The 23,209-nt window shown below is 46.3% G+C and overlaps 2 protein-coding genes across 2 annotated transcripts; one reads left to right on the forward strand and one right to left on the reverse strand.

The window, feature by feature from the left end:
- Positions 1-56: 56 nt before the first annotated feature.
- Positions 57-3,808, reverse strand: LOC147045931 (BTB/POZ domain-containing protein 2-like). The gene is made up of 9 exons (XM_085929467.1): positions 3,248-3,808; positions 3,052-3,171; positions 2,448-2,604; positions 2,186-2,291; positions 1,915-2,112; positions 1,652-1,844; positions 1,477-1,564; positions 1,256-1,402; positions 57-1,137 (listed from the first exon to the last, which is right to left on the reverse strand). Exons 1-9 carry the CDS (start codon positions 3,769-3,771, stop codon positions 976-978), a joined length of 1,695 nt encoding a protein of 564 aa, XP_085785593.1. The 5' UTR covers positions 3,772-3,808; the 3' UTR covers positions 57-975.
- LOC147045932 (protein unc-13 homolog A) lies at positions 3,099-22,981 on the forward strand. The gene is made up of 43 exons (XM_085929468.1): positions 3,099-3,839; positions 4,044-4,616; positions 7,188-7,217; positions 7,332-7,431; positions 7,610-7,727; positions 7,797-7,920; positions 8,244-8,314; positions 8,384-8,438; positions 8,669-8,698; positions 9,184-9,391; positions 9,920-10,978; positions 11,098-11,200; positions 11,920-11,963; positions 12,298-12,376; positions 12,476-12,481; positions 12,562-12,636; positions 12,710-12,929; positions 13,010-13,237; positions 13,308-13,449; positions 13,523-13,692; positions 13,791-13,906; positions 13,990-14,153; positions 14,236-14,389; positions 14,555-14,623; positions 14,953-15,042; positions 15,230-15,364; positions 15,430-15,557; positions 15,637-15,722; positions 15,807-15,933; positions 16,021-16,117; positions 16,208-16,351; positions 16,427-16,504; positions 17,456-17,533; positions 17,610-17,698; positions 17,781-17,924; positions 18,002-18,125; positions 18,444-18,500; positions 18,562-18,642; positions 18,727-18,874; positions 18,962-19,018; positions 19,091-19,177; positions 19,248-19,404; positions 19,681-22,981. Exons 2-43 carry the CDS (start codon positions 4,595-4,597, stop codon positions 19,967-19,969), a joined length of 5,583 nt encoding a protein of 1,860 aa, XP_085785594.1. The 5' UTR covers positions 3,099-3,839; positions 4,044-4,594; the 3' UTR covers positions 19,970-22,981.
- The last annotated feature ends 228 nt before the right edge of the window (positions 22,982-23,209 follow it).

Consider the following 23,209-nt stretch of genomic DNA (forward strand, 5'->3'; position numbering starts at 1 on the left):
CGGCTTTTTTTTTTTTTTTTTTCTAAAGTGTGGAAAAACAAAACAAAACGCACAGATTCAAATTCCCCTCATTTTTATTACCTCTCTCTATTCAAGTTTTCTGAAGAAACATACATAGATAACGTTCAAAATGTCAAGGGGGGGGAATTCAATCTATATTACATTAATATAAATTAAATAAAGAAAAACATTGGAACTAGTTTCTTATGAACTTTTTGATTCAACACAAGAACTGTTTGCTTGAATGACATCTATTGTTGTGTCTTAACGTGTTTTCTGAAGCCGACAAGGATGTAGCACGCGTTTACTTCTCTTATGATCAATTAGTAACGAATCAATATCTTTAATTAACATTACAGAGGGCAAGTTTGTGGGTCTCGGGGTTTGTGCAACGATTTAACGTCAATAACAACCCGGGCCCCACATATTTACAAAAAAAAAAAACGACATTTGAAGGGTTCATGTACATCAGTCGAAGGACCAATTCTGCAAAGGCCAAGAAAGTGCAAGGTCTTTTGGATATAGGCAAATACCAAGCATAGATACAAAATCAAACCGTTTGAACTCAAGTTGCTTATCCAATGGAACGGGTGAACAAGTTTGGATTGAGTAAAGCCTTTCAATTCCGCACATGGATGAAAACTGATTTGTCGTCATGAAATGCTGGTCTGAATAACATTCAGTGTCAAGCTGTTGTTGGTTGGCAACGTGCAGCTGAGATAGAAAAGCTGCTAATCATTTCAGCAGATTTTTTCTTTTTTCTTTTTCTTTCCGCTGCGGAGTCTCACGGAACTGTTGTGTAATTTTCAAAAAGAGACATTTCACTACACACAATATGGCTAGTTGTCTCTCAATGTGGCCAACAGTAGCGGGATGGGACAATACTAAGACACATGAGCCCCGAGATGTAGAACCCCCCCCACCACCACCCAGCCACGGCTTCCGAGCTGTTTGATGGACCGACGTGGAAGTTGACTATGTGTAGAAGATGACCTCGGGAATCTGTCCGTCCTCGACTGAAGTGCCATTATTGTTACCCGCCGCGTAGCAGAAGGTGAAGCAGGTCTTGGTGCCCGTTGTCGATGACTCGTGTGTTATTTTTCGCATTCCTTTCGTCCCGTAATGAGAATCTGGACCCTGTAGGAAAGACGCAGAGAGTTTACTGTGACTGTTTAAATACGATGGCGTCTGTAATTGAAACGTTTTAATGATCCTAAAGAAATAAAATAAAAAAAAATAAAAAAAGAATATAGACCTTGAGTGTAGCACAGGCAGTGTAGTTAACGTTGGGCAGTATCTCCACCGGTTCTTTAAACATGACTCGGAAAGTGTTGGCTGAGCCGTCGCAGCTGAAGCCCGTTTCATTCTGGCCCAGTATGGTGTTACTGTCCGTGTGAATAATCTACACGGGGAGAAGAGAAACAAACACGCACGTTACTGGAATCCGGAAACAATGACAAAGCCTGGGGATCATACCTGAATGCTGACTTGGTAGTCCGTCGGTCCGTGGATGGAGCCGTACAGGCCGAACCCGACCACAAATATTCTTCGGTTTACCGCGAACCTAAAAGCATCGTGCGATTAGCTTAAGAGTGCCATCGTTTAGACAAAAGTCGTTTCATTTCTCTTCATTCAGCAGCTGGCGGTTTACCGTATGCGGTCGCTTGTCCCGCTGTAGCCCCAGCGACTGGCCACCGGTCCAAACCGTGTGATGCTGCACTCCTTCCCGCGGAGGCAGCAGCGAGGCCGATCGATGAAGTCTACGCGGGGTTTAGGGTTGACTGTGAAGTGGAGGAAGAGACTCACCACCTCTCTGTCAGTCAGTATGCTGGACTGGGCCGGGCCTGAGGAAAACCCAAAATGTCAATGGCGAGTGTCATAATGAAAGGGAAGTTCTCCTTTGCTTCGGTTCACCTGCTGCAAACTCTTCGATGGTCATGAGCGGGAAGCGGATAAGTGTGAGGGCCTTGCCCAGCACTTTGCGCTTGTTCTCTGGGGTGGGCTGCAACTGCTGCCGGTGGGCCTCCGCCTCCGCCCAACGCACCGCGGCTCCAAACAAACGCACCTCCCGCACGCCTAAGGTGTCTCTCTCCAGCACGGCGACCAGCGTATCTAAAAGGAGTGATGGTCAATCATCATCAGACGCAAGCGACAATTGAGGGGCGAGGAGTAGGAAAAACCATACCGAGGTCAACGTCTGTGAAGCCCTCGGCGGCGAGCGCATCTCCTGTGTTCTTATCGATGTTTTCTAGGCAGAGGCTGGCAAGCTGAGGCTCATCAAACAAACGTGCCTGGAACAAGAAGATACGCTCACTAGCACGTATACAGTCGAAAAGCAACGTCAGATCTCGGATCGAGTACTGTGATGCATTTTGAAGTCGGCCGTCAGAACGGGAAAAAAAAAAAAAAAAGTCCTGAGAATTTGTTCCATCCAAAGTTTGTCTGACCTGTGTGAGCAGCATGAAAGCATTGTCAGCTCTCAGGTTCTTCTTGAGGAACTCCACACAATGTGCCTCCAGAGCTGGGACGGCGTATTTTTTCGCAGTATATAGAGTTGTCATCACGGTCTCTGGCCCAATCTGAACTTCATCAGAGTACAGAAACCTACACAGGGGTCAAAGTGCATTATTTCTTTATTGCCCTTTACTCTAATTGGCCCAAGGCCTTCAGAATGAATGCTGTTCCAGAAATCAAAATCGCTTTAGATTATAACGTACATGTCACGGTTGTACAACATTAGATTACATTTCTGAACAGTATTGATGCTTTTCATGATTATGGCATCACTAAAGTCCCAAAATACATGGCAAGCCACATGACAATATGAATTGTCTTTGTTCTCTCACAAAGTATACAAAAAAAAGACCTTAACAACAAAGCCCCAAATTAGGATGACACGCCTGGCTACCTTGACAGATTACGGATCTGACAGAATCCGCACAAAGGAACAACGCAGTGAGCAATCCCAGGAGTACACGTTGCAAAATGATCTACTGCTGCAGCCCCCCCCCCCCGGTGGCAAATGCCCCTGCCCCCGCTCCGTACACTTACTTCAAAAGCGCTAGAAAGGCGGCTGGTTCCACGTCAGGAAGCTCGATTTCCGTTGACGTCGTCGCCATTCCGCCGTTGAACATGGCATCAAACACGGCGCTTCCAACGGCCAAAACAAACCTATCAGTGGCGAGGCGCAAGCAGCCAATCAGATTAAAGTAGCACCACTCAAGCTTTTGGTGCAGTCCAATCCTACCTGTGTGCAGGTATCCTCTGAACCCCCATTCCTTTGCCCACCAAGAAGTGAACGTCACTGAGCACTTCGTTGTTGAATAGAAACGCTAGCCTCTCCTTCACGGTGCTCTTTGTCGCCTGCCAGTTGTACACCGGCTCTCGGTACACCAACACAGAGGCGGCAGCCGGAGCGGCGGTGGGTGCCGCCGCTTGAGTGGCGTTCGACGCCGCGACGGTTACCATGTTGGACGCCGGGGTGGCCATGCCTCCGGTGGCTCCCGCACTCGCCGCGGTCGGCTGCTGAAGAGCGCCCTGAGGTGTCGTAGGAGCCCCGGAGGTCAGAACGCCGTTGCTATCTAAACCGCCAGGCCCCAGCTGCGGGTTAGAGCGTCGAGTAGCTCCCTGAGGCCCGCCGGTCGAACCTAAAGCTCCGCCGTTGGATGCCGGCATGGAGAAAACGTTGTTGCTGGGTTGGCTGTTTCCCAGGGGACCCGGGCCGGCGAAGTTGAGGCACGGAGGTCTGCCACTGTTATCACCAGCAGCCATCTTGATGAAGCATAGGCATAAACAACACGCTTCTTCGGCCAAGATTCTTGTGCTATCGACGTCAAAAAGTGAGTACAGCGCCGACAGCACCCCCTACCGTTGCTCTTCTTTCTCTTCTTCTACGTTTCTGGCCGACGTCAAGTGCATTTCTGCCTTTAGCGCCTTCTAGCGCGTGGGTTGGGGATTGGAGCCGATCACGTTTGACAATAAGGTTTTGTTTTGGTTTTTCTCCATTTCATTATATTTATAAATACTTTTTTTTTTACTTACAGACACCCGTGGATGATATATGAACCCTTTGTTATGTTTGAGTCAAACTTCTTCTGCTGGCTACTTTTTTTTGCGATGATATGAAGAGGCAAGTCCTAAATAAAGGCCCGTCACTGTTTCTCGACTTTTGACTAAATGTACCCCACAGTGGAATCCCTTTTTTTTTTTTGTAAGCGTGATTGCAGTCCCGTCACGTTGTCCATCGTGCTGTTGGCGTCCTCCCATCACCTCCTCTCCTCCTACTCCTCATCCCAGTGACGTCACAGCGGTGAGGGGAGCTGTCCTGCTGAAACAAGATGGCTGTGCGGGCGGGAGGAGCAATGCAGGGGAGCAACCAAAGTGGACACAGGGTAGTAGCCCTGAGCCGCGCAGCAGACGTCAGCCGCGCGTAGCGAGCGACGAGTCCTTTTTTGAGAGCACACCTCCTTTTTCTTGCACAAAAATTGCCTTTGGACTTATCCGACGGAGGGAGCGGACACTGCAAATCACGGTTCAGCCAGGAAGCGGCGGCTCAGCGGAGGACAGCCGGGAACCCTCACGCCACGCGACAGAAATGTCCCTACTATGCGTGGGAGGTAAGATCATTCAATAAATGTGCTCGTTTTTATTTAGTACTGCACCAAGCTGTCAGACGCTGATTGTAAACTCTTGGTCTTGCAACATCTCTTCAAATGTCCAACAGAACACGTTCAGTGAACTCGCACGTTTTCCTTACCCACGGGAGCGCATTGGGGGGGGGGGGGGGGGGGGGAGGGGGGGGGGGGACGTGAGAGACGAAACTGATCGTGACCATCGATGTACCTAAAGATATCGACATCTTTGCATTGAACTGTCTTTTCCTGCTTGAGCTAGTAAGGTGACTGTTGATGGTTTTCTTCAGTGTGCGTGTGTGTATGCGTGTCCTCCACTCGTCCACGCGCGTGGGCAGACAGATGAGCAGGATGTGGAAAAGCCCCTGCCTGGCGTTGCCGCGTTGTTGCGCTGCCGCCTCCCTTCTTCCCCCGCTTGGCTGTAGTCGTGAGGGAATACTCGCTTGGTGGAGGGAGGTGCGCGTCACTTCTCACCGTCCCCCCCCCCCCCCCCCCCCCCCCCTTCTCTCTCAAGCGATGCGTCATCTCCTCCCACCCTACTTCCCGAAAAAAAAAAAACACCTGATGCTGATGCTGGTACCTGAGTGATGAGTAAGACTACTACAATTGCACATTAAACGGGAAGTACGTAGATTGCTGAAATCAGATGACCCCGCCCCCCCCCTCCCGCCGCCCTTTTCAATCATCCGTTTGATTTATTCTCAGGTTATCATTCTTTCAATGAAAATGTGCTCAATGCACGACTTTGAAGTGAATTTGGTCAAAGAACATTCAACAGAGTCGTTAAGGGAGCGCAGGCCGACGGCAAAAATCAAGTTTCATATTGACTCGCTCTAAAAGCGAGTCATCGCCGACGTGTGTCAGAGCTCGTGGCCCTTGTCATATATGTAACGGTGAGCAAGGATAGGTTAAGGTGCTTCAAAGTCACCTTCTGCGTCATTATTGATGCCATCTCATCTCATCCCATCCTACCAGGTCCGCCCACTGAGTCAGTGGCGGGGTGTCGTTAAAGTTCCCCATTCATAAAGGCCGGCTGCGGCTGCTGCTGTCAGGGCCGTAGACTACGAGACTTGGCAGAGTGCCTCGTTCTTGTTCCTTTTCCATCATTCATGCTTACCTGACTACTGGAGCTATTTCTGGCCTCCACAGTACTTGCGCTTCTTCAAGAAGCCGCGTTTCTTCACACTGTCAGATGGATTTGACTGTTTTTTTTTTTTTTCAACCTTCCAAAATGTAATCCTATATTCGTGCACGCTCAATTCCATTTGAGAAAGTGCCAATTCGTCAAATGCTGTGGCCCACTTCACCATATTTTGACACTTGATTGGGTTGTCATTTCTGGCTGATCCCAAAAATCAGCGAGTCCCTCGTTCACATTCCTCAAGAGTTCATCGTTGAGTCTGTTGACATGGCATGCCGCTCGATTCTCACATGTCCAAAGTTTGCTGTGTCAGGTATTTAAAGAATGAAAGGCCAGCATATAAAATGGCTTTGCATGCAAATCAGATGGTGATATGCGGCGGATAGTATACGCAAAGACGACACAACCTTGTTCAAATGCGGATAATGTTTTTGAAATAATGATCATTATAATAATAATTCATAAATAAGAGCAATACAACTGAACTGATAAAAAAAAAGAACGTTTTCAAGAGAAATAATGGGTTTGCATAATTGTGCACACCCTGATAACTGGGATGTGGCTGTGTTTGGAATAACCGGTCGCATTCAAATTTGTTCCAAATGGGAGTTAGCACACACTTGGCATCATTTCAAGTGTTTTTGATGATGGTTGCTCTCTAGTAGAAGCCCGAAGGTTCGATGACAACGCCAATTTGATGAAACTAGGCTAGCTATCCATCACCTGCTTCCAGTAAAATGATCAGTTGCCTATGTGTGACCCAAAAAGAAAAAAAAATTGCTCCCGAGTCTTGCGGACACTCCTTGTGACAACCCAACCTGTCATCGAGATTTATGATCGCCAGCCATAATTAAGCGTCAGCCTTTCACGGAGCAAAATCCAATTTGGCTTCATATTGATCCTCGCCTCCATGCGTTGATGCGTCTCTTTTGATACCCAATGCAGTCAAACTTTCAAAGTCAAACGCAACCCTTTTTGAGAAAACAATTAATAATTGCCCAAGTCGTTTTTCTTATTACCAAATCAGTAGAAAAATATCAAGTTAGCGTTAAGTGCTACTTCATGAACTTTCACAGAAACTCAAAAGCGAAGAATTCCACTCAACACAGAAAGGGCCTTGCTGACTCAAGGCGATATTACATTTATTTGCTGGTTACTATGGCGACGGGTCATGATGTGGCAGACCACTTTCGGGGGGGGGGGAGAAGGTGATACTGGTTTGTGTGAGAGTGACGTGGAGATTGTATTGAACAAGAGTGCGGCAGAAAACGCCATTAAAAATGGATGCCTACTCTTCGACAAACGCTGCCGCAGTGAAGACTGTCACGATCAAATGAAAAGATCTTCTGTTTTGTTGCAAATGAAAGCAGATGGTGTTCTTGTTTGTAAATCTGTCCCTCTGTGTGGTTCCACAGTGAAGAAAGCCAAGCTGGATGGACCCCAAGGTAAGTCATCAGGTGGACGGCATGCGGAGAGCTTATGGCGGGACAATCTATTGGATCGGGTTAGAAAATAACAACAATTCAATGAGGTGTTTTTTTTTTTTTTTCTCCTGACAGAGAAGTTCAACACCTATGTCACGCTTAAAGTACAAAATGTGAAGAGCACAACCATCGCCGTCCGGGGCAACCTGCCCAGCTGGGAGCAGGACTTCATGTTGTGAGTGCTTTCGATTCCATCTCCCAGCCTTGGGTCTTAATTAAAGTTCCACCTAGCTTCCTTCAAGCGTGTGATAGCATCGCCTTCATTCATCACCCTTCTACCACGATTAGCCGCAGTTGTATTTTTATTCCGGTAAAGGTGTGTTCATTTCAAATCCACTCTGTTTGGCTCTCAGTGAGATCAACCGCTTAGACCTGGGTCTAACTGTCGAGATGTGGAACAAAGGCTTAATCTGGGATACGATGGTCGGCACAGTGTGGATTCCACTTCACAACATCAGACAGTCAAATGAGGTTGGCTACACCATTCCAAAAAAAAAAAAAATGCTACTTTGATGCTCATCTTCTCCATTGCACACACAGGAAGGCCCGGGTGAGTGGCTGACGTTGGACTCTCAGGTCATCATGACTGACAACGAGATCTGCGGCACCAAAGATCCCACCCTTCACCTGATGCTGCTGGACACGCGTTTTGAGCTGCCTCTTGGTTAGTTCCCCATTTTTGGAGGAAATAAGAGAACAAAAACTTGACCTAGTTTTGACGATTGCGCGCGAGATGTGTGTCGGTTCCCTCTCATCGATCAAACTGTGTTCCTTTGACCATCGATGAGGTGTTATTTTCCCCTTCCCCCGGGCGATATTGAACATCCTTCGTTTTCCGAGCCATCCGCCCTATTTATAGCTTCTAAGACTTTGAGTGAAATCGCATCGCTCCTTTCGGCTCGCTAATAATATAACACAGATCAGAGATGCTATTTTTAGCACATGCAAGTCAGATTTGTCTCACTTGAGTTTGATTTTGCCTTTCAGACATCCCGGAGGATGAGGCCAGGTACTGGGCCAAAAAATTGGAACAACTTAATGCCACGAGGGAACAAGATGTAAGCGCAGATTCTTCTCACTGCTCAGAGCACTGCAACGTGATTAATGGCAACTTTCATTTTCTTCAGTACTCATACCAAGAAGAACAGGAACGCCCACTCCGGGTTCCCAGCACCCAGTGCTGTGAGTTCATTTATGGTTTTACGTGCTTTGGTGAACATCATGCGGGTTGTCGTGCGGTGGAGTGCAAACAGTTAGCGTGGCCACACCGTAAGAGATCAATAGCGTGGGGATCAGGTGTCGAGCTCCAGCAGGATGCTGCTCTACTTCCAACATTGACTCAATCTGCTGAGCCGACGTTATTCTTTGCCAGAGAATGTTACGTTTGGATAAGATGTTTTCTTTCATTTTAGGTAATTGGAGTTTATGGGGAGATCAACAGAGTGAGTGTACACACACATACACACACACGTTTAAATATTATTAATTTTTTTTGACAATAGGGACGGTGAGCAAAAATGAAACAAAATCACAACAGTTGAGGAAAAAAAAAAACACATCTTCATTTATTCAGTCCTAGGAAGAAGATACACATCTTCAAAGATTCGGAGAGAGCGCCACATGAATGGGAACAGAAAAGTGAGCCAGGAGAAGAAAAAAAAAAAAACCTCTTCTGGTCTTAAAATAGTTTTTCCGTGCCCAGACGGTGAAAGAAGTTCATCTGGTGCCTTTTTTTTTTTTTTTTTTCAAGAGACTCATTTGCAATGATGAATAGATAGCGTTCCCAATTTGAAGCGAATCAGCACTATTAAGGTCCTGATGCGAGGAGGAACAGATTAGTTGCCAAGCTAATGACAACATTAGCAAAGTTTCCATTTTTATTCTGAACTCCAATTCCGTTTGTGTCCTCCGTACTCGCTGACCCCAGACGACGACCCCGACAGCGCCGTGGACGACCGAGACAGCGACTACCGCAGCGAAACCAGTAACAGCATCCCGCCGCCATACTACAGCACATCCCAGCCCAACGCCTCCGTCCACCAGTATCCAATCAGCCACCAGAACCGAAACTCCAGAGGCGTCTCGTATTCCGCCAACAGTCACGACCTTGACTACAATCATCAGCGCACCGTCAGGTGGGTTGGAACCTGCTCATTACAAACGTTTATTTCTGGAACCCCCCTTCATCAAATGAAGTAAGTCATTGAGTCAATTTGAGTTCTGAAAACACTCAATGAATTTCTCTGCCCGTCGTGATGGGCCGGGCCGAGCCGAGCAAATGTGATTTGTTGTTTACGCCACATTTCTCACATCTTCTTGACATCTGCACAGACTGAGAGTGAAAGTTTGCAAGGCCTCCCTCCGCTTCCCTCTTTATGAATAATTCAAAATGCAATCTAGTGGTCAATACGGCACAAAAGATTAGCTGCTTGTGTGAGTGTCTCGGACAGGGCAACCCTGGCGGATTTTCTTGGTTGCTCCTCCGCTGCGAACTTGGCATGGGCCTTCACTCTTTGGCCTCTCTCCTTCTCACGTTCCGTTTTTATTAGCCCCATTCATCCCTTTGTATGCTGGATGTTGTTTTTGTTTCGTCATCTCTCTCTCGCAGCCTTCTATCACGGTCCTGACATTCCCCTCTCCTCTCTTTTCTTTTTTTTTTTCAGTCCCACCGGAAGCTACGCATCGTCCGCGGAGTTGAGTCGGTGCAGCAGTCAGCTGAGCGAAGAGGACTACGCCGGCGAATACGGCGAGCGGGATCCTTACGACGAGAACGACTCCTACCATTCGTGCCACTCCTCGGTGAGCTACAGTAAAGGTTCCCCGGACTGGGACCCTGACGAGACCCAGGGGGGGTACAGTGACGAAGGCGGCTACAGCAAAGATGGCGGCGAAGAGACGGCTTTGTACGAGGAAGAAGACGGCGGCTTGTATGAGGTGGAAGAGGAAGGCCTTTATGAAGACGAGGACTTGACGTACGACGATGACGACGTGTACAATTTGGATGGAAACCTCAGTGAGGATTTGGAACCTCCGTTCACGCCCACCCCCACGTCCACCGCCCCGCCAGCTCTCGACGTACCAAGCTCCAGACCTCCCTTGGAGAAACAAACCTCGCTACATGACAAACAGCCGCAAGCCGCAAATCAAGCGTCCGGTCTGGGTCCGCCCGCTGGCGTTGCCCCGACGGCACAGCCCGCTCCTGGTCCTCAACCAAGCAAACAGAGCCCACCCCAAACGCAGGCACAAACCGCTCCGTCCGCCGCTTCTTTCTTCTCAATGGCCAAGCCTTTAACAGCCGCAGTCACGGGCTTAGCCTCCACTTTCCTATCTTCTGTCCCCACCGCCCAAGCTCATCCCCCGCCGCCAGCCGCCGCCGCCGCCGTATCGGAACAACATCAATCAGTAGCAGCAAACAATCTTCCGCCTTCCCACCCGGCCACCTTAGCTGCAACTCAGCCCCCCTCGGGTGCGGCGGGCGTCGCTTCCCAGCACCTTGCAAATTCCACTCAGTCTCTCCTCAATGGTTCCGTCACTGCGCAGCCAGTCGCCCCTGTGGACGAGGCTCCGCTCGTGAAAGAAGAGCTTTGGTTAGAGGAGGAAAAGGTTGCGGAGGAAGCCAAGGTGTCTCCTACGCCCCCAGAGGAGAATCTCAGCACGGAGCAGGAGTACCTCGAAACAAACAAGTCGCCAACCCCTGAGGAAAAAGACATGCCACCTGAGAGGTAGGAGAGACACCAAACATCAGTTGAGTTTTTCTTTCATTTCAGGCGTTATCGTGATTTTTTCCAACAACAGCGCAAACAATCAAGACAATTTCAACATCCAAAACATCTTTTTTCAGTCTTCCAGTTATCGAGGAGCCCAAAGAACCAGTGGATCCCGCGATCCGAGCCAAAGAGAACTGGCTAAGACTCTACAACAAAGTCTTGGACCAGCTTCGGGAGGTAAGTGCCCAGCTCCCCATTTATCTCCATCTATTCAATTAAAAAAATATAAGTTCCAGAGATTCTAAAGCTGTCGAGCGAGTCTTTGAAATATGTATGTGAAGTGCATTATTTATTTATATGGCAAAAAAAAAAAAAAAAGCCCACACAGTACATGAGGTTGTGAAGTTCTGCACCAGAATGTTGCCGCTGCTGAAGATTTGATTTGCACTTGCATTATTCACATATTTGGTTGCTATTCATTGTTTTTAAATTGAGTTTATTAATCACTTGCTTCCGTGTTTTATGTTGATGTATGTGTGTCACAGTGTTTTCCTCCACTTGGCCTTTGGTTCTTTCCTTTTTTTGTGCGTACGTGGCGGCCCACTTTGTTTTTGTTGCAGTTTCATGTCATTGCCATAGCGACACTCGCATGCACTTTTCTTGGCCATGATTGGAGCATGCCGACAGGTAGGTTCAAGCTGATGGTGACGCAAAGTCAATACTGGCTAGAGCTAATAAGTTCTTAATAAGGTCAACATATTTTCTGTTATCACTTTTTTTTCTCCACAGATAGAAAAGCGATATTTGTTTTTATTTATTTATTTATTGATTTATTGTGTGTAAATACAGTCTATTGATGTAGCTAGGATTAGCTAATGAGACATTGAATTGTCTTTCCTAAATAAAAATAACATAATAGATAAATAAATCAATACAATTCTTAATTTTTCTTTTAGGCGCGAGGAGAAACGTCCAGCTCGCTATGGTTTGGTAAAGGAGGGTGAGTTTATGTTTTCCAGTGCAAGATAATCCCGATATGAAAACAAAGACAATTTGTGTCTCGGTGTTAAAGACACTGTTCGACTCAAACTCCACTTGAATCGAATGAGTCGACACTTTTGATGAATATTTATGATACAATTTACTGGGTATTATTAATCAGGGGGGGGAAAAAAGGAATACTTGGCTGAATTGAATGAATTGGAAGAGTGGAGCAAGAATCCATTAAATCTGGGGGGGAGATTAGATTTTTTTTTTTTTTTTTTGCAAGTCCCTTCGGGGTCGTTTCCAACCTTGTGGAAAATGTGATGATGGCTCTTCCCTTTTGTATGCAGAATGGGAGGTGCGCTCTATAGTATTGACAGCATGCCAGACCTTCGGAAGAGAAAAGCCATTCCTCTTGTCAGGGATCTGGTAAGACACACACTGACTTTTCAAAAATTTTATTTTTTACAATAACTTTTTTCTCAATGTGTTTTTTTTTTTTTTTTCACCACTGTTTCATTGCATCAGGCGATGGTAAGTACTCTTCTATCCGACGTGGATTTTTAAATTCCACCCCCTCCTGAATGAACTCAAGTTTGTTGATCTTTTCTCAGTCGCTAGTGCAGAACTCGCGGAAGGCCGGAATCACCTCGGCAATGGCCTCGACGACTCTCGGCAATGAAGAGTTGGTGGGTTACCTTTGTCTCCTGCTTCTTCGACATGGGTGCCTTTCTTGAAATTCCTCCTGGTGTTGTTTTGCAGAAAAGTCACGTTTATAAGAAAACCCTGCAGGCTCTCATCTACCCCATCTCCTCCACTACGCCGCACAATTTCGAAGTGTGGACAGCCACCACCCCGACCTACTGCTACGAATGTGAAGGCCTGCTGTGGGGCATCGCCAGGCAAGGCATGCGCTGCTCCGAGTGTGGCGTCAAATGTCACGACAAGTGCCAAGATCTGCTAAACGCCGACTGTCTGCAGAGTAAGCCGTCGCTCGTGCGTCAAACGGACCGGCCCTATTTCCTCTTCCTCCCATTTTCTTCATCCACCTTGTCCGTAAAGGGGCCGCTGAGAAAAGTTCCAAGCACGGAGCGGAAGACCGAACGCAGAACATCATCATGGTCCTAAAGGACCGCATGAAGATCAGAGAGAGGAACAAACCGGAGATTTTTGAGCAAATCCAGGAAGTCTTTGGCCTCGACAAATCAACCCACGGTACCCAGATGAAACAGATCAAGCAGAGCGTGCTCGACGGCACGTCCAAATGGTCGGCAAAGATCAGCATCACCGGTGAGACCAACGGGCCACATTCATCTTCATTTCCGCTTGGAAACATCTCACCTTGCTTGTGTCCCCGCAGTGGTGTGCGCACAGGGACTCCAGGCGAAAGATAAAACCGGTTCCAGTGATCCATATGTGACCGTCCAGGTGGGAAAGACCAAAAAAAGAACCAAGACGATCTACGGCAACCTCAACCCAGTCTGGGAAGAGAACTTCCACTTGTGAGTAACACGAAGACACCTTTAAAAATGTCTTTTGGTGTTTGTTTGCTAACAATATCTGCCGTTCATCCAGCGAGTGCCACAACTCTTCGGACCGCATCAAAGTCCGAGTGTGGGACGAGGACGACGACATCAAGTCTCGCGTCAAACAGAGGTTCAAGCGCGAGAGCGACGACTTCCTCGGGCAAACCATCATCGAAGTCCGCACGCTAAGCGGGGAGATGGATGTTTGGTATAATCTGGGTGAGTTCCCACATCAATCAGATTGTATCCATTGTTTTTTCAGACGGAGATGGAACTCGTGACGCATGTGCTCTCTATCTCACTTTTGCATCTGACAGACAAGAGGACGGATAAATCCGCTGTGTCGGGAGCCATCCGCATGCACATCAGCGTGGAGATTAAAGGAGAGGAGACCGTGGCTCCGTATCATGTCCAGTACACCTGTCTTCACGAGGTCAGGGAGAAATGTTACAATTCCATCCATCCAGGAATGTTTTGATCATAACAAGCTATTTCTTTGGTCTTTTTTTTTTTTAGCATCTCTTCCAGTACACCACCGAGGAACAGAACGGCGGCGTGGTAAAAATTCCCGATGCCAAAGGGGACGATGCGTGGAAGGTGTATTTTGAGGAGACCGCTCAGGAGATCGTGGATGAGTTTGCCATGCGTTACGGCGTGGAGTCCATCTACCAGGCTATGACGTCAGTGCTGCTATGTCGATGGAGTTCAAAAGAAAAGATTGTTTTTGCATGACTTGATGATTTTTTTTTTTTTTATCAACAGCCACTTTGCCTGCTTGTCATCTAAATACATGTGCCCCGGAGTGCCCGCCGTGATGAGCACCTTGCTCGCCAACATCAACGCTTACTACGCTCACACCACCCAGTCCTCCAACAATGTTTCTGCCTCTGATCGATTTGCCGCGTCCAACTTTGGCGTAAGTTCCTACCGGAATTCCCAGTTCTTGGGATGATCTGGTTCGTGAGCATAAAAACTCCCTCCGGGTGAGTTTAAAGACAAATAAAATGGAGCCCAGCCCTCTTCTCGAAACATTCATGCGGTGACGGTACCAACGTCTTTCATTTGTCATTTGCATTTTTAGAAGGAGAGATTTGTCAAGTTACTGGATCAGCTGCACAACTCCCTAAGGATTGACCTCTCCATGTATCGGGTACTGAATTCTGCTTTCTTTTTTAGGAGTCATGAGTCTTTTATCTCAAATTTATTATAAAAAAATATAAATATTTATCATATGGATTCATGAAACATCATTTCTAATTTTGGAATTATTTATTTCAATTTCTTGAATGGTGGGTTTTTGTTAGCTGTCAGCTGTAATCTTCAAAACATTTTAAGCAGTCGTCAAATTGTGTCGTGAATCCACAGGATAGAATTTTTGTTTGAACTAGTGACACGACTCGTGACATTCTAACGTCAAATGTTTTCTTGACGCTACAAATCCAGAATATGCTACGTCCAACCTTGCGTATTTACTTTCAGAATAATTTTCCTGCCAGCAGTCCTGAAAGACTCCAGGACCTCAAGTCTACTGTGGACCTGCTTACCAGCATCACATTCTTCAGGATGAAGGTAACAATACGTAGAAGAATGTTCCGTTTCATACATGCAAATTTTCCGGGCCCTTCTGTCAAGAAGCCCGAAGGCCATCTTGGGAATTAGCTTACATTAGCCTAGCCAAATATCAGTAAGAGAAGCAAACATGTTGCTACATATATTCTTGCTTCGGAATACATTTTCATGAAGCTCTTCTTTTTAGGTCCAGGAACTACAAAGTCCTCCCAGAGCGAGCCAGGTTGTGAAGGATTGCGTGAAAGCTTGTCTCAATTCCACCTACGAGTACATCTTCAACAATTGCCACGACCTCTACAACAGGGAATATCAGACGGATCCCGTAAGATAAGATGAACAATGTTTGTGAAGAATGCAAATGTTTATGTGGCTCTTCCTGTCCTCCAGTCCAAGGCGGTTCCTCCAGATGAGCAAGGTCCAAGTGTCAAGAACTTGGACTTCTGGTCCAAACTTATCACGTTGATCGTGTCCATTATAGAGGAGGATAAAAACTCGTACACACCTTGCCTTAATCAGTGAGTTGTGTGTTGGAATGGAACATCTTCTGGAACAGTAACTTCTTCATGAGTTGAGGGATTTTGTTTGCTCTTCTAGGTTTCCACAGGAACTAAATGTGGGCAAGATCAGTGCTGAGGTCATGTGGAATATGTTTGCTCAAGACATGAAATACGCCATGGAAGGTCAGCATCGCTCGAAGGGAGGGACATTTTAATATTCTGCTTTTTTTTTTTCTTTTTCATGAAATACTTTTGCCGTCTCTGTAGAACATGAGAAGCATCGTCTGTGTAAAAGTGCAGATTATATGAACTTGCACTTCAAGGTCAAGTGGCTTTACAACGAGTACTGCAAAGAACTGCCTACATTCCAGAAACATGTACCTGAATATCCAGCGTGAGTATTTTTAGCCAGGGACCTACTTTAAGTCGCACGAGGCAACAAATCACCTTTTTATTTCTTATATTTATTTTGACACCGCAGGTGGTTTGAGCCATTTGTCATTATGTGGCTGGACGAAAATGAGGAAGTATCCCGAGATTTTCTTCACGGTGCCCTAGAGAGGGACAAAAAAGACGGCGTAAGCACGAGAAGATGACTTGAAGTTCTGGGCTAATTGAGGATTGGACCTCCTCGTGTTGATTGTTTGCTCTTTCTTCTTCTTGTGCAGTTCCAGGTCACTTCAGAACACGCTTTGTTCTCCTGCTCTGTGGTGGACGTGTTTTCACAACTCAATCAGAGCTTCGAAATCATCCGCAAACTGGAGTGTCCCGACCCTCAGATTGTGGGCAACTACATGAAGAGATTCGCAAAGGTGACCTTCACCTCCATCTTTTTTTTTTCCCCCCCCCCCCCACTTCACTGTCCTGATTGTGTATCTCTTTCCCAGACCATTGGCAATGTTCTGCTGTCTTACGCTGACATCATAGCAAAGGAATTTCCAAATCACGTGAAGAAGGAGAAAGTGGTAAGCGTCAAGACGGACACCGGGACTGGAACCGACCGGTCGATAATAATCCGCAAATTGCGTCTGGGATCTGACAAAAGCATAATTGACGTGCAAAAAAAAAGACGTCGACGAGTTGACGAGTCGTTTTAAATCCTCTAACCGGCCGTCAGCAAATTTACCGAAAGCCCTCCCGGACAGACGATATAACGTAGCGTCTGCTTACATAATGAAATGGAGACAAGCGGCGCTCGATCAATAAGCTTTTTATTGTAAGAATAAACGGTTAACGTTGCCAAATAAAGCATCCAACTAGCGCTTCTCCCAACTGTCAGCATTCATCCCGCAGAGCAATGCTCTGCCTTCTTCCACTGGCCCCGCCCCCTCCGACCCACTCATCCAATCACAATATAGATACCTTTATAGTCTATTTACTTCAGTAAAAAAAAAATATATATATTTGAATCATTTGGGAAGCTATTTTTTTTCCATTTTCCTTTATTTAAGAACAGTGTTAGTTTTCATGTTACAGCATATTGCAATAATAAAACCTGATTCCCATTTTTTTGGATGAACCCTTAGGCCTACTACGCTAAAGTTAACTTTGTGGGATTTGGAAGTTTTCCTTTGGTGGTGTAAAGAAGCCCAATTCTACAGAGGTCCAATACCAGCACGCTATCATAAATTCTGCTTTATTATGGATTATGGCAGTAACGTTTTGAAGCCCTTCTCTGTAGTGTAATTGACATGGGCGGTTTGCGACGTTTCAAAGTAAATTAAGGCCGTGTAATTAGCTGAATTGTTCGAGAAGCCGCGGGAAAGCGGGCAGCGCTCCCAGAGAGACCGACGACTCCGAGGATTTCATTAGGGAAAACTTCAGCTTCTCCTTTTTTCTTCAAGAGGGCAAGAATGGACTGCTTTCAGTCCTGGCAGCAGGCGGATGACTTTTTTTTTTTTCTTTCTCATCCTCAGCCATGTATCATCATCAATAATATCCAGCAGCTCCGAGTTCAGCTGGAGAAAATGTTTGAAGCCATGGGAGGCAAAGATGTGAGTAGCGGCCGTGGTCATCTGATTCGAATATGATGGCGTCAATATGTATTCATCGTATTGATTTTCTCTCTAGCTCAACGTGGAGGCAAGTGACTTCCTGAAAGAACTGCAGAATAAACTCAACAGCGTCATGGACGACCTCAGCCGCATTTTCGCCGTCAGGTTGGCGTGCCGCCGATGGCGTTGTCTCTCAGCGGTTGCTCAAATATTTTGTTGATATCGATGCGTTCTTTGGCCGCTGTAGTTTCCAGCCTCAAATTGAGGACAACGTCAGACAGATGGGGGATATTTTGGCCCAGGTCAAAGGTCAGACTGTGCCAGCAAATGGCAGCGTAGTTCAGGAAGCAGACAATGTTCTGCAGCCCATCATGGACTTTTTGGACAGCAAGTAAGTCGGGCCGGTTGGGTCAAAAAGAGTCTTTTCACGAAGCGGCCATCCTAACGTGAAGTTCTTTTGCGTTTCAGCCTCTCGCTGTTTGCTAAAATCTGCGAGAAGACGGTTTTGAAGAGAGTGCTGAAGGAGCTGTGGAAACTGGTGATGAACACCATGGAGAAAACCATCGTGCTTCCAACGCTTACCGACCAGACGGTGTGTGACTTCACCGAGATAGAAAAAGTCGACACACCCCAGTTCAAATACCACCATTTGTGATGCTAACATTTTTTTTTTTTTCACCATTTCACCACTATTACGGTATCACTGAATACTTTCAAGAAGAAAGGATAGCTGGGAAAAAAAATGTGCTTGCACAAGTGTGCACACCCCTCGTAAATGAGACGAGTTCACCGGTCACATTCAAACTCAAATTGGACTCAACTCAGCACATCATTTATGTAGCCAAGCATGGTTTGGATGTTCTAGAAGGCTGTTTCCATCCTTAATACATTGTCTGCCTTTTCTTCCCAGGGCACACAGATGATCTTCAATGCTGCTAAGGAATTAGGCCAGCTGTCAAAGCTCAAGGTAAGAACGTTAGGATGGAGTCAACAGTACAAGCGCCCTGCTAACACTCGTCTTCTGCTAGGAGCACATGGGCCGAGAGGAGGCCAAAGCTCTCACCCCCAAACAGTGTGCGGTCATAGAGCTGGCACTGGACACCATTAAGGTACTTACACCTTGCGCAATTTACTACTTCCAAAGCTAAAATTCGAAACAAAAACAAAAAATGTCATGGCTTTTCATTACGCAGCAATACTTCCATGCCGGCGGCGTGGGCTTGAAGAAAACCTTCTTGGAGAAGAGTCCAGACCTTGCGTCTCTGCGTTACGCCTTGTCTCTGTACACACAGGCCACGGACAAACTCATCAGGAAGTTTGTCCTCTCTCAGCATGCTCAGGGTAGGACATTTGAAGTCCAACTAGATGGGAAACACACAACGTGAATCATTTGTTGCCTTTCTAACAAATATCCGTCTGTCCTCTCAGTCCACGGAGGCAAAGGGATCCGCTACACGGCCAACGAGGACACGCCGCCGGAAAAACGTACGGCCTGGATTTTATGTCGGCATTGTGAACCGCCCACACGTTTGTATGAAGTGGAAACTCTATTTGCAGCATCGGGGGTGGATGCAGTTGGAGAGGTGGTCATGCACGTGGACATTCTACCTCAGCCGAACGGCGAGCACAAGATCAGCATCAAAGGTCAATAAATTGCAAGACCTGTCCATGTTGCCGGTCGTTCCCTTCCATTCACGGAACTTCTTCCTTCCAGTGGTGGCGGCTAACGACCTGAAATGGAGGGCGCAGGGTTTTCGGCCCTTCGTGGAGGTCTACATCATCGGCCCTCACCTTAGTGATAAGAAAAGGAAGTTTGCAACCAAATCTAAGAATAACAGCTGGTCCCCGAAATTCAACGAGAGCTTCCAGTAGTGAGTATCTGCTTGATGGGGAAATAAAATGAAGGATGGGTCTGTTTTTTTTTTTGCAACATTATGCAAGGAAAGAATTTTGCTTTGGCCCCATCTTGTGGCATCTTGGTGCCGAGGAACTATTTTGAAGTAAGGGAAAGAGCCTCATTTAATCAGGTCATGCTCTTTGATATAAAAGTAGTGCTTGCAGCATCTATTTGCAATTACAAACGTTGGCAGGCTGGAGCACATAAAATGTGAGTATTTCATCAGTGCGGCGTTGTTGTTTTTTTCCAGCTCGCTGGGCACCGAGGTGGGTCCCGAGAGTTACGAGCTGCAAGTGTGCGTAAAGGACTACTGCTTCGCCCGCGAGGACCGCACGGTTGGCATGGCCGTGCTGCAGGTGAAGGACATCGCCGACAAGGCCAGCGTCACCTGCTGGCTCCCGCTGGGCCGCCGCGTCCACATGGACGAGACGGGCCTGACGGTGCTACGCATCCTGTCTCAGCGCAACAACGACGACGTGGCCAAAGAGTTCGTCAAGCTCAAGTCGGACCAGCGCTCGGCCGAGGAGGGCCGCAGCTGAGGGGACGGCCGGGCCGGGGACGGCCGGGCCGGGGACGGCCGGGCCCGCCACGTGCGGTAGACAAGCACACGAGTCTGCAAACGCGCAAAACGCTGTAAATTCCTTCGCCTACATTTTTGCAACATTGAGGGCAGAATATCTTTCTACAAATTCACGTTTCCTTTGGACACATTTGGACCCTTTTAGCTTCAGGTTTGCCACACTCATAATACTAACATGTCACTTTTTCTACAGCCAACACTTAGATGTGAAATAATAAGACACATGTGAATGGTTGGAGGATGACCACTTTTGCACTTTTGCCTCCCTGTATATTCAGGAGAGCGGCGCTACGCTACGCTACGCTATGCTACGTCTGTCTGTGTATGTGCGTTGTTCTTCCACGCCTGTCCGTCTTGTGTCAAGTAGGTCTGAGGGGCAGGTCTGAGATCAGCTTCTTACGGTTCCTGTAACAGGGGTGTCCAAACGGAGAAGCGTCAAATCGTTTCAGCATTATTTTGACATCCAGCTCTTTCGGTTTCCCTCCTCTGACAAACCTGATTCAAATTATTCCGATCATTATAAGGCTTATCAAACTGCAAATTAATTGGTGAGAAATTTGGTATCCAGTCATAAGTTCAATGTCCCCTTTAATGTGAGTGTGTCATATAAAAGCCGCAAGCCATATTTTGAACACCACTGTTATATTTCAAAGAGAACCACACCGACCTAAGTTCAGCGTCCTCCCCTCTCGTGTGTTCCGTGCCGTGGGTAACGTCCTGCATGTTGAAGCCTCCTAGCAACACTGTGATTCACCCGCTGTAACCATGGCAACCCCCCCCCCCCAAAAAAAATATGGCTGTCTCCAATAGTTGCCCAGTGTGAGCATGATGCGTGTGTCACATGTTTCATGTTGCATTCCATTGTGTGATTTAATACACAGCGTGGAGCACATTTACTGTACAGCGGTACCTTGACATACGGGTGAGGCAACTTGCGAGTTTTTCCAGAGACAAGGCGTCACATGGTCTAATTTTCTTCAAGCAAATGTTTGATTTTTTTTTTTTTTTTGCGTGAGCTTCAGCCATCCCGCCACTAGATGACTGCAATAAACTGCACAACCTCCAGCCACTGTCAAGTCATGTGGTTGCCTTGAAATACAGAAATCTGTTTTGTGCTCGCGTTTTTTTGTGCAGGTATTTTGCCAAAGTGAGTTTTGTAACAATAACATGATGTACTTTGCTAAAGCAGAAGAACATTACAATTATTTTTTTTGGGCCGTGGACGTTTCTTCATGAAAAGTTGATGTTGATGAAAGTGTGGCAAAAAAAGCAGAAACGATTGAAGCCTGTGGAACCAAAGGAAAAACAATGTAGCAAGTAAAGGAAGTGGTTTAGTTTACATTTTTTAAAATCTATGTTTTTATACAGTACATTACTGGACTATTTTTTTTCTTATTTAAAAACACATTATAAACATGCTGGAACAAATTAATGGCGTTTCCAGTCATTTCAATGGGAAAGGATGCTTTCAAATGAGTGTTTTAAGTTGAGCATAATCATAGCTTGACTGCAACTCATATGTCAGGGTACCACTGCACTTCCAAAAGGGCTAGCAGACACCCCCCCCCCACCCTTACTCTGCCATACTGGCATGCCCACCGTGCAGTTCGTCAAGAGTGACATGTAGAACAGGTCAAGTTTGTATGTGCGCAAAAAGACCTTCTGAGATTGTGAGCAATACGAATGCACCGTCAATCAGTCCACCAAGCGCAATATCAAATCCTATCCCCGTCATTTCCTCTCACTGAGGTCTCCTTTTGAAGACGGAATACGTTTGTGTCCTTAAATGACTATTTGCCTTGAGAAGGACCCACTTTGCATGAACTAGAGCTCTTATTATCAAATTTTGATTTGAAAGACAAGCCATCGAGTCACCGCCAAGCATTTATGATCTTATTTATGTTTACTGCAACAACAACAACAAAAAAAGACGAGCTGATACCGCCATTGTCATTTGTGTGGTTCCGACGAATGATGTCATTGACTGTGACCAAACACTGCTGGCCTATCACATGTTGTCTCTCCTCAATACTCTTAACAGTACTGATCAATAAGTCTTACTGTGCTGTATCTGCAAGAGAAACATTCATCTGTAACAGGGTTTACCAAACTTGATTTTTTTTTTACACAAATTAGACTCAAAAGTGAATTACACACAACCATTTGAACCCATTTTTCAAATGGATGTGTAAAACTACCATTTTTAGGTTTGTTTTTGAAAAGCTATATATTGTCAAGAAAAATAAACAATAAAATGTCAATCAAAGACTTACACTTATAAAAAAAAAAAAAAAAAAAATCTTCCTTCCTGGCACTTCAGCCTTTGTCATCGTGCACTCATTGCTGTCAATGGGGTGCTGTAAAAGCTTCCAAGCCTTAGTTTGGGAAACCTTGATCTCTAATCATATTTAGTGTCCAATTTATGAGGAGTGACATAGTCTTCATGTGTTGTCATTTATTCCAGGGCTTTTAAAACTCAAAAGTGTGTGTCAAGTTGAAACCTGTACAGAAAAAGAAATGGAGGGCTTTCGGCACCCGCTTCATGCCATATACTGCCGATCTTGCGGCAATCTCTGCTCAAGCACAAAGGGCCATGTCAGAAGACACACACACACACATGCATGCGTGCACGCAGACATGATTGACCACCCCTGTGACATAGAAAACAAAAATGCATGATGGGAATTTAATGTGCCAGCACGCATCTCCTTTTTATTTTTCCCCCTTTCTCCATTTGTTTTGGAGAGAAATAATAATAATTTTAAAAAAAATTGCCGTGTAATGACAAATCCTTCACGCGTTTGTTTTCAGACAGGCTTGTGAATATGTCATCTGTTACAAATATGAATGTAGTGTGGACACAGAATTCGCATGAGAGGGTTATTTTCTACTAAGGATGTTTCTAATTGGTTTCCTATTCATAACTGATTGTTCCGGAACTAGAATGCAGCCTGACTGATCTGCTTCCTATTAAAAGGACATTTGTGTCACAATCGGATTCTTTCGTGTTTCTCTTCCCGTTGGCCTTCTGAACACATACTAAGGTTAGGGTTTCAAAAAAGGGTTTCAAACAGTGACGTGCGGTGAGGTTCATGACTGGGGAGGCAATGACGTTCCCCCCCCCCCCCCCCCCGTGATGTGAATTCGAGTGACGTCACAGATCAAACAGCCAATCAGAAAGTGGGGGTGAGGGCGGGTG

Source organism: Syngnathus leptorhynchus, chromosome 14 (genome assembly GCF_054491065.1).
Source record: "Syngnathus leptorhynchus isolate UIUO chromosome 14, UIUO_Slep, whole genome shotgun sequence".
In the NCBI taxonomy this organism is placed as follows: Eukaryota; Metazoa; Chordata; class Actinopteri; order Syngnathiformes; family Syngnathidae; genus Syngnathus; species Syngnathus leptorhynchus.

Excerpts from the sequence above, each read along its gene's own strand:
- LOC147045932 (XM_085929468.1), top strand. The coding sequence starts at position 4,595 with ATGTCCCTACTATGCGTGGGAG. Across the intron at positions 7,921-8,243 it reads GCGTTTTGAGCTGCCTCTTG|ACATCCCGGAGGATGAGGCC; the intron begins GTTAGTTCCCCA and ends TTTGCCTTTCAG. Across the intron at positions 12,637-12,709 it reads CTCTCGGCAATGAAGAGTTG|AAAAGTCACGTTTATAAGAA; the intron begins GTGGGTTACCTT and ends GTTGTTTTGCAG.
- LOC147045931 (XM_085929467.1), bottom strand. The coding sequence starts at position 3,771 with ATGGCTGCTGGTGATAACAGTGGCAGACCTCCGTGCCTCAACTTCGCC. Across the intron at positions 3,172-3,247 it reads CAGAGGATACCTGCACACAG|GTTTGTTTTGGCCGTTGGAA; the intron begins GTAGGATTGGAC and ends CGCCACTGATAG. Across the intron at positions 1,565-1,651 it reads GGGACAAGCGACCGCATACG|GTTCGCGGTAAACCGAAGAA; the intron begins GTAAACCGCCAG and ends CGATGCTTTTAG.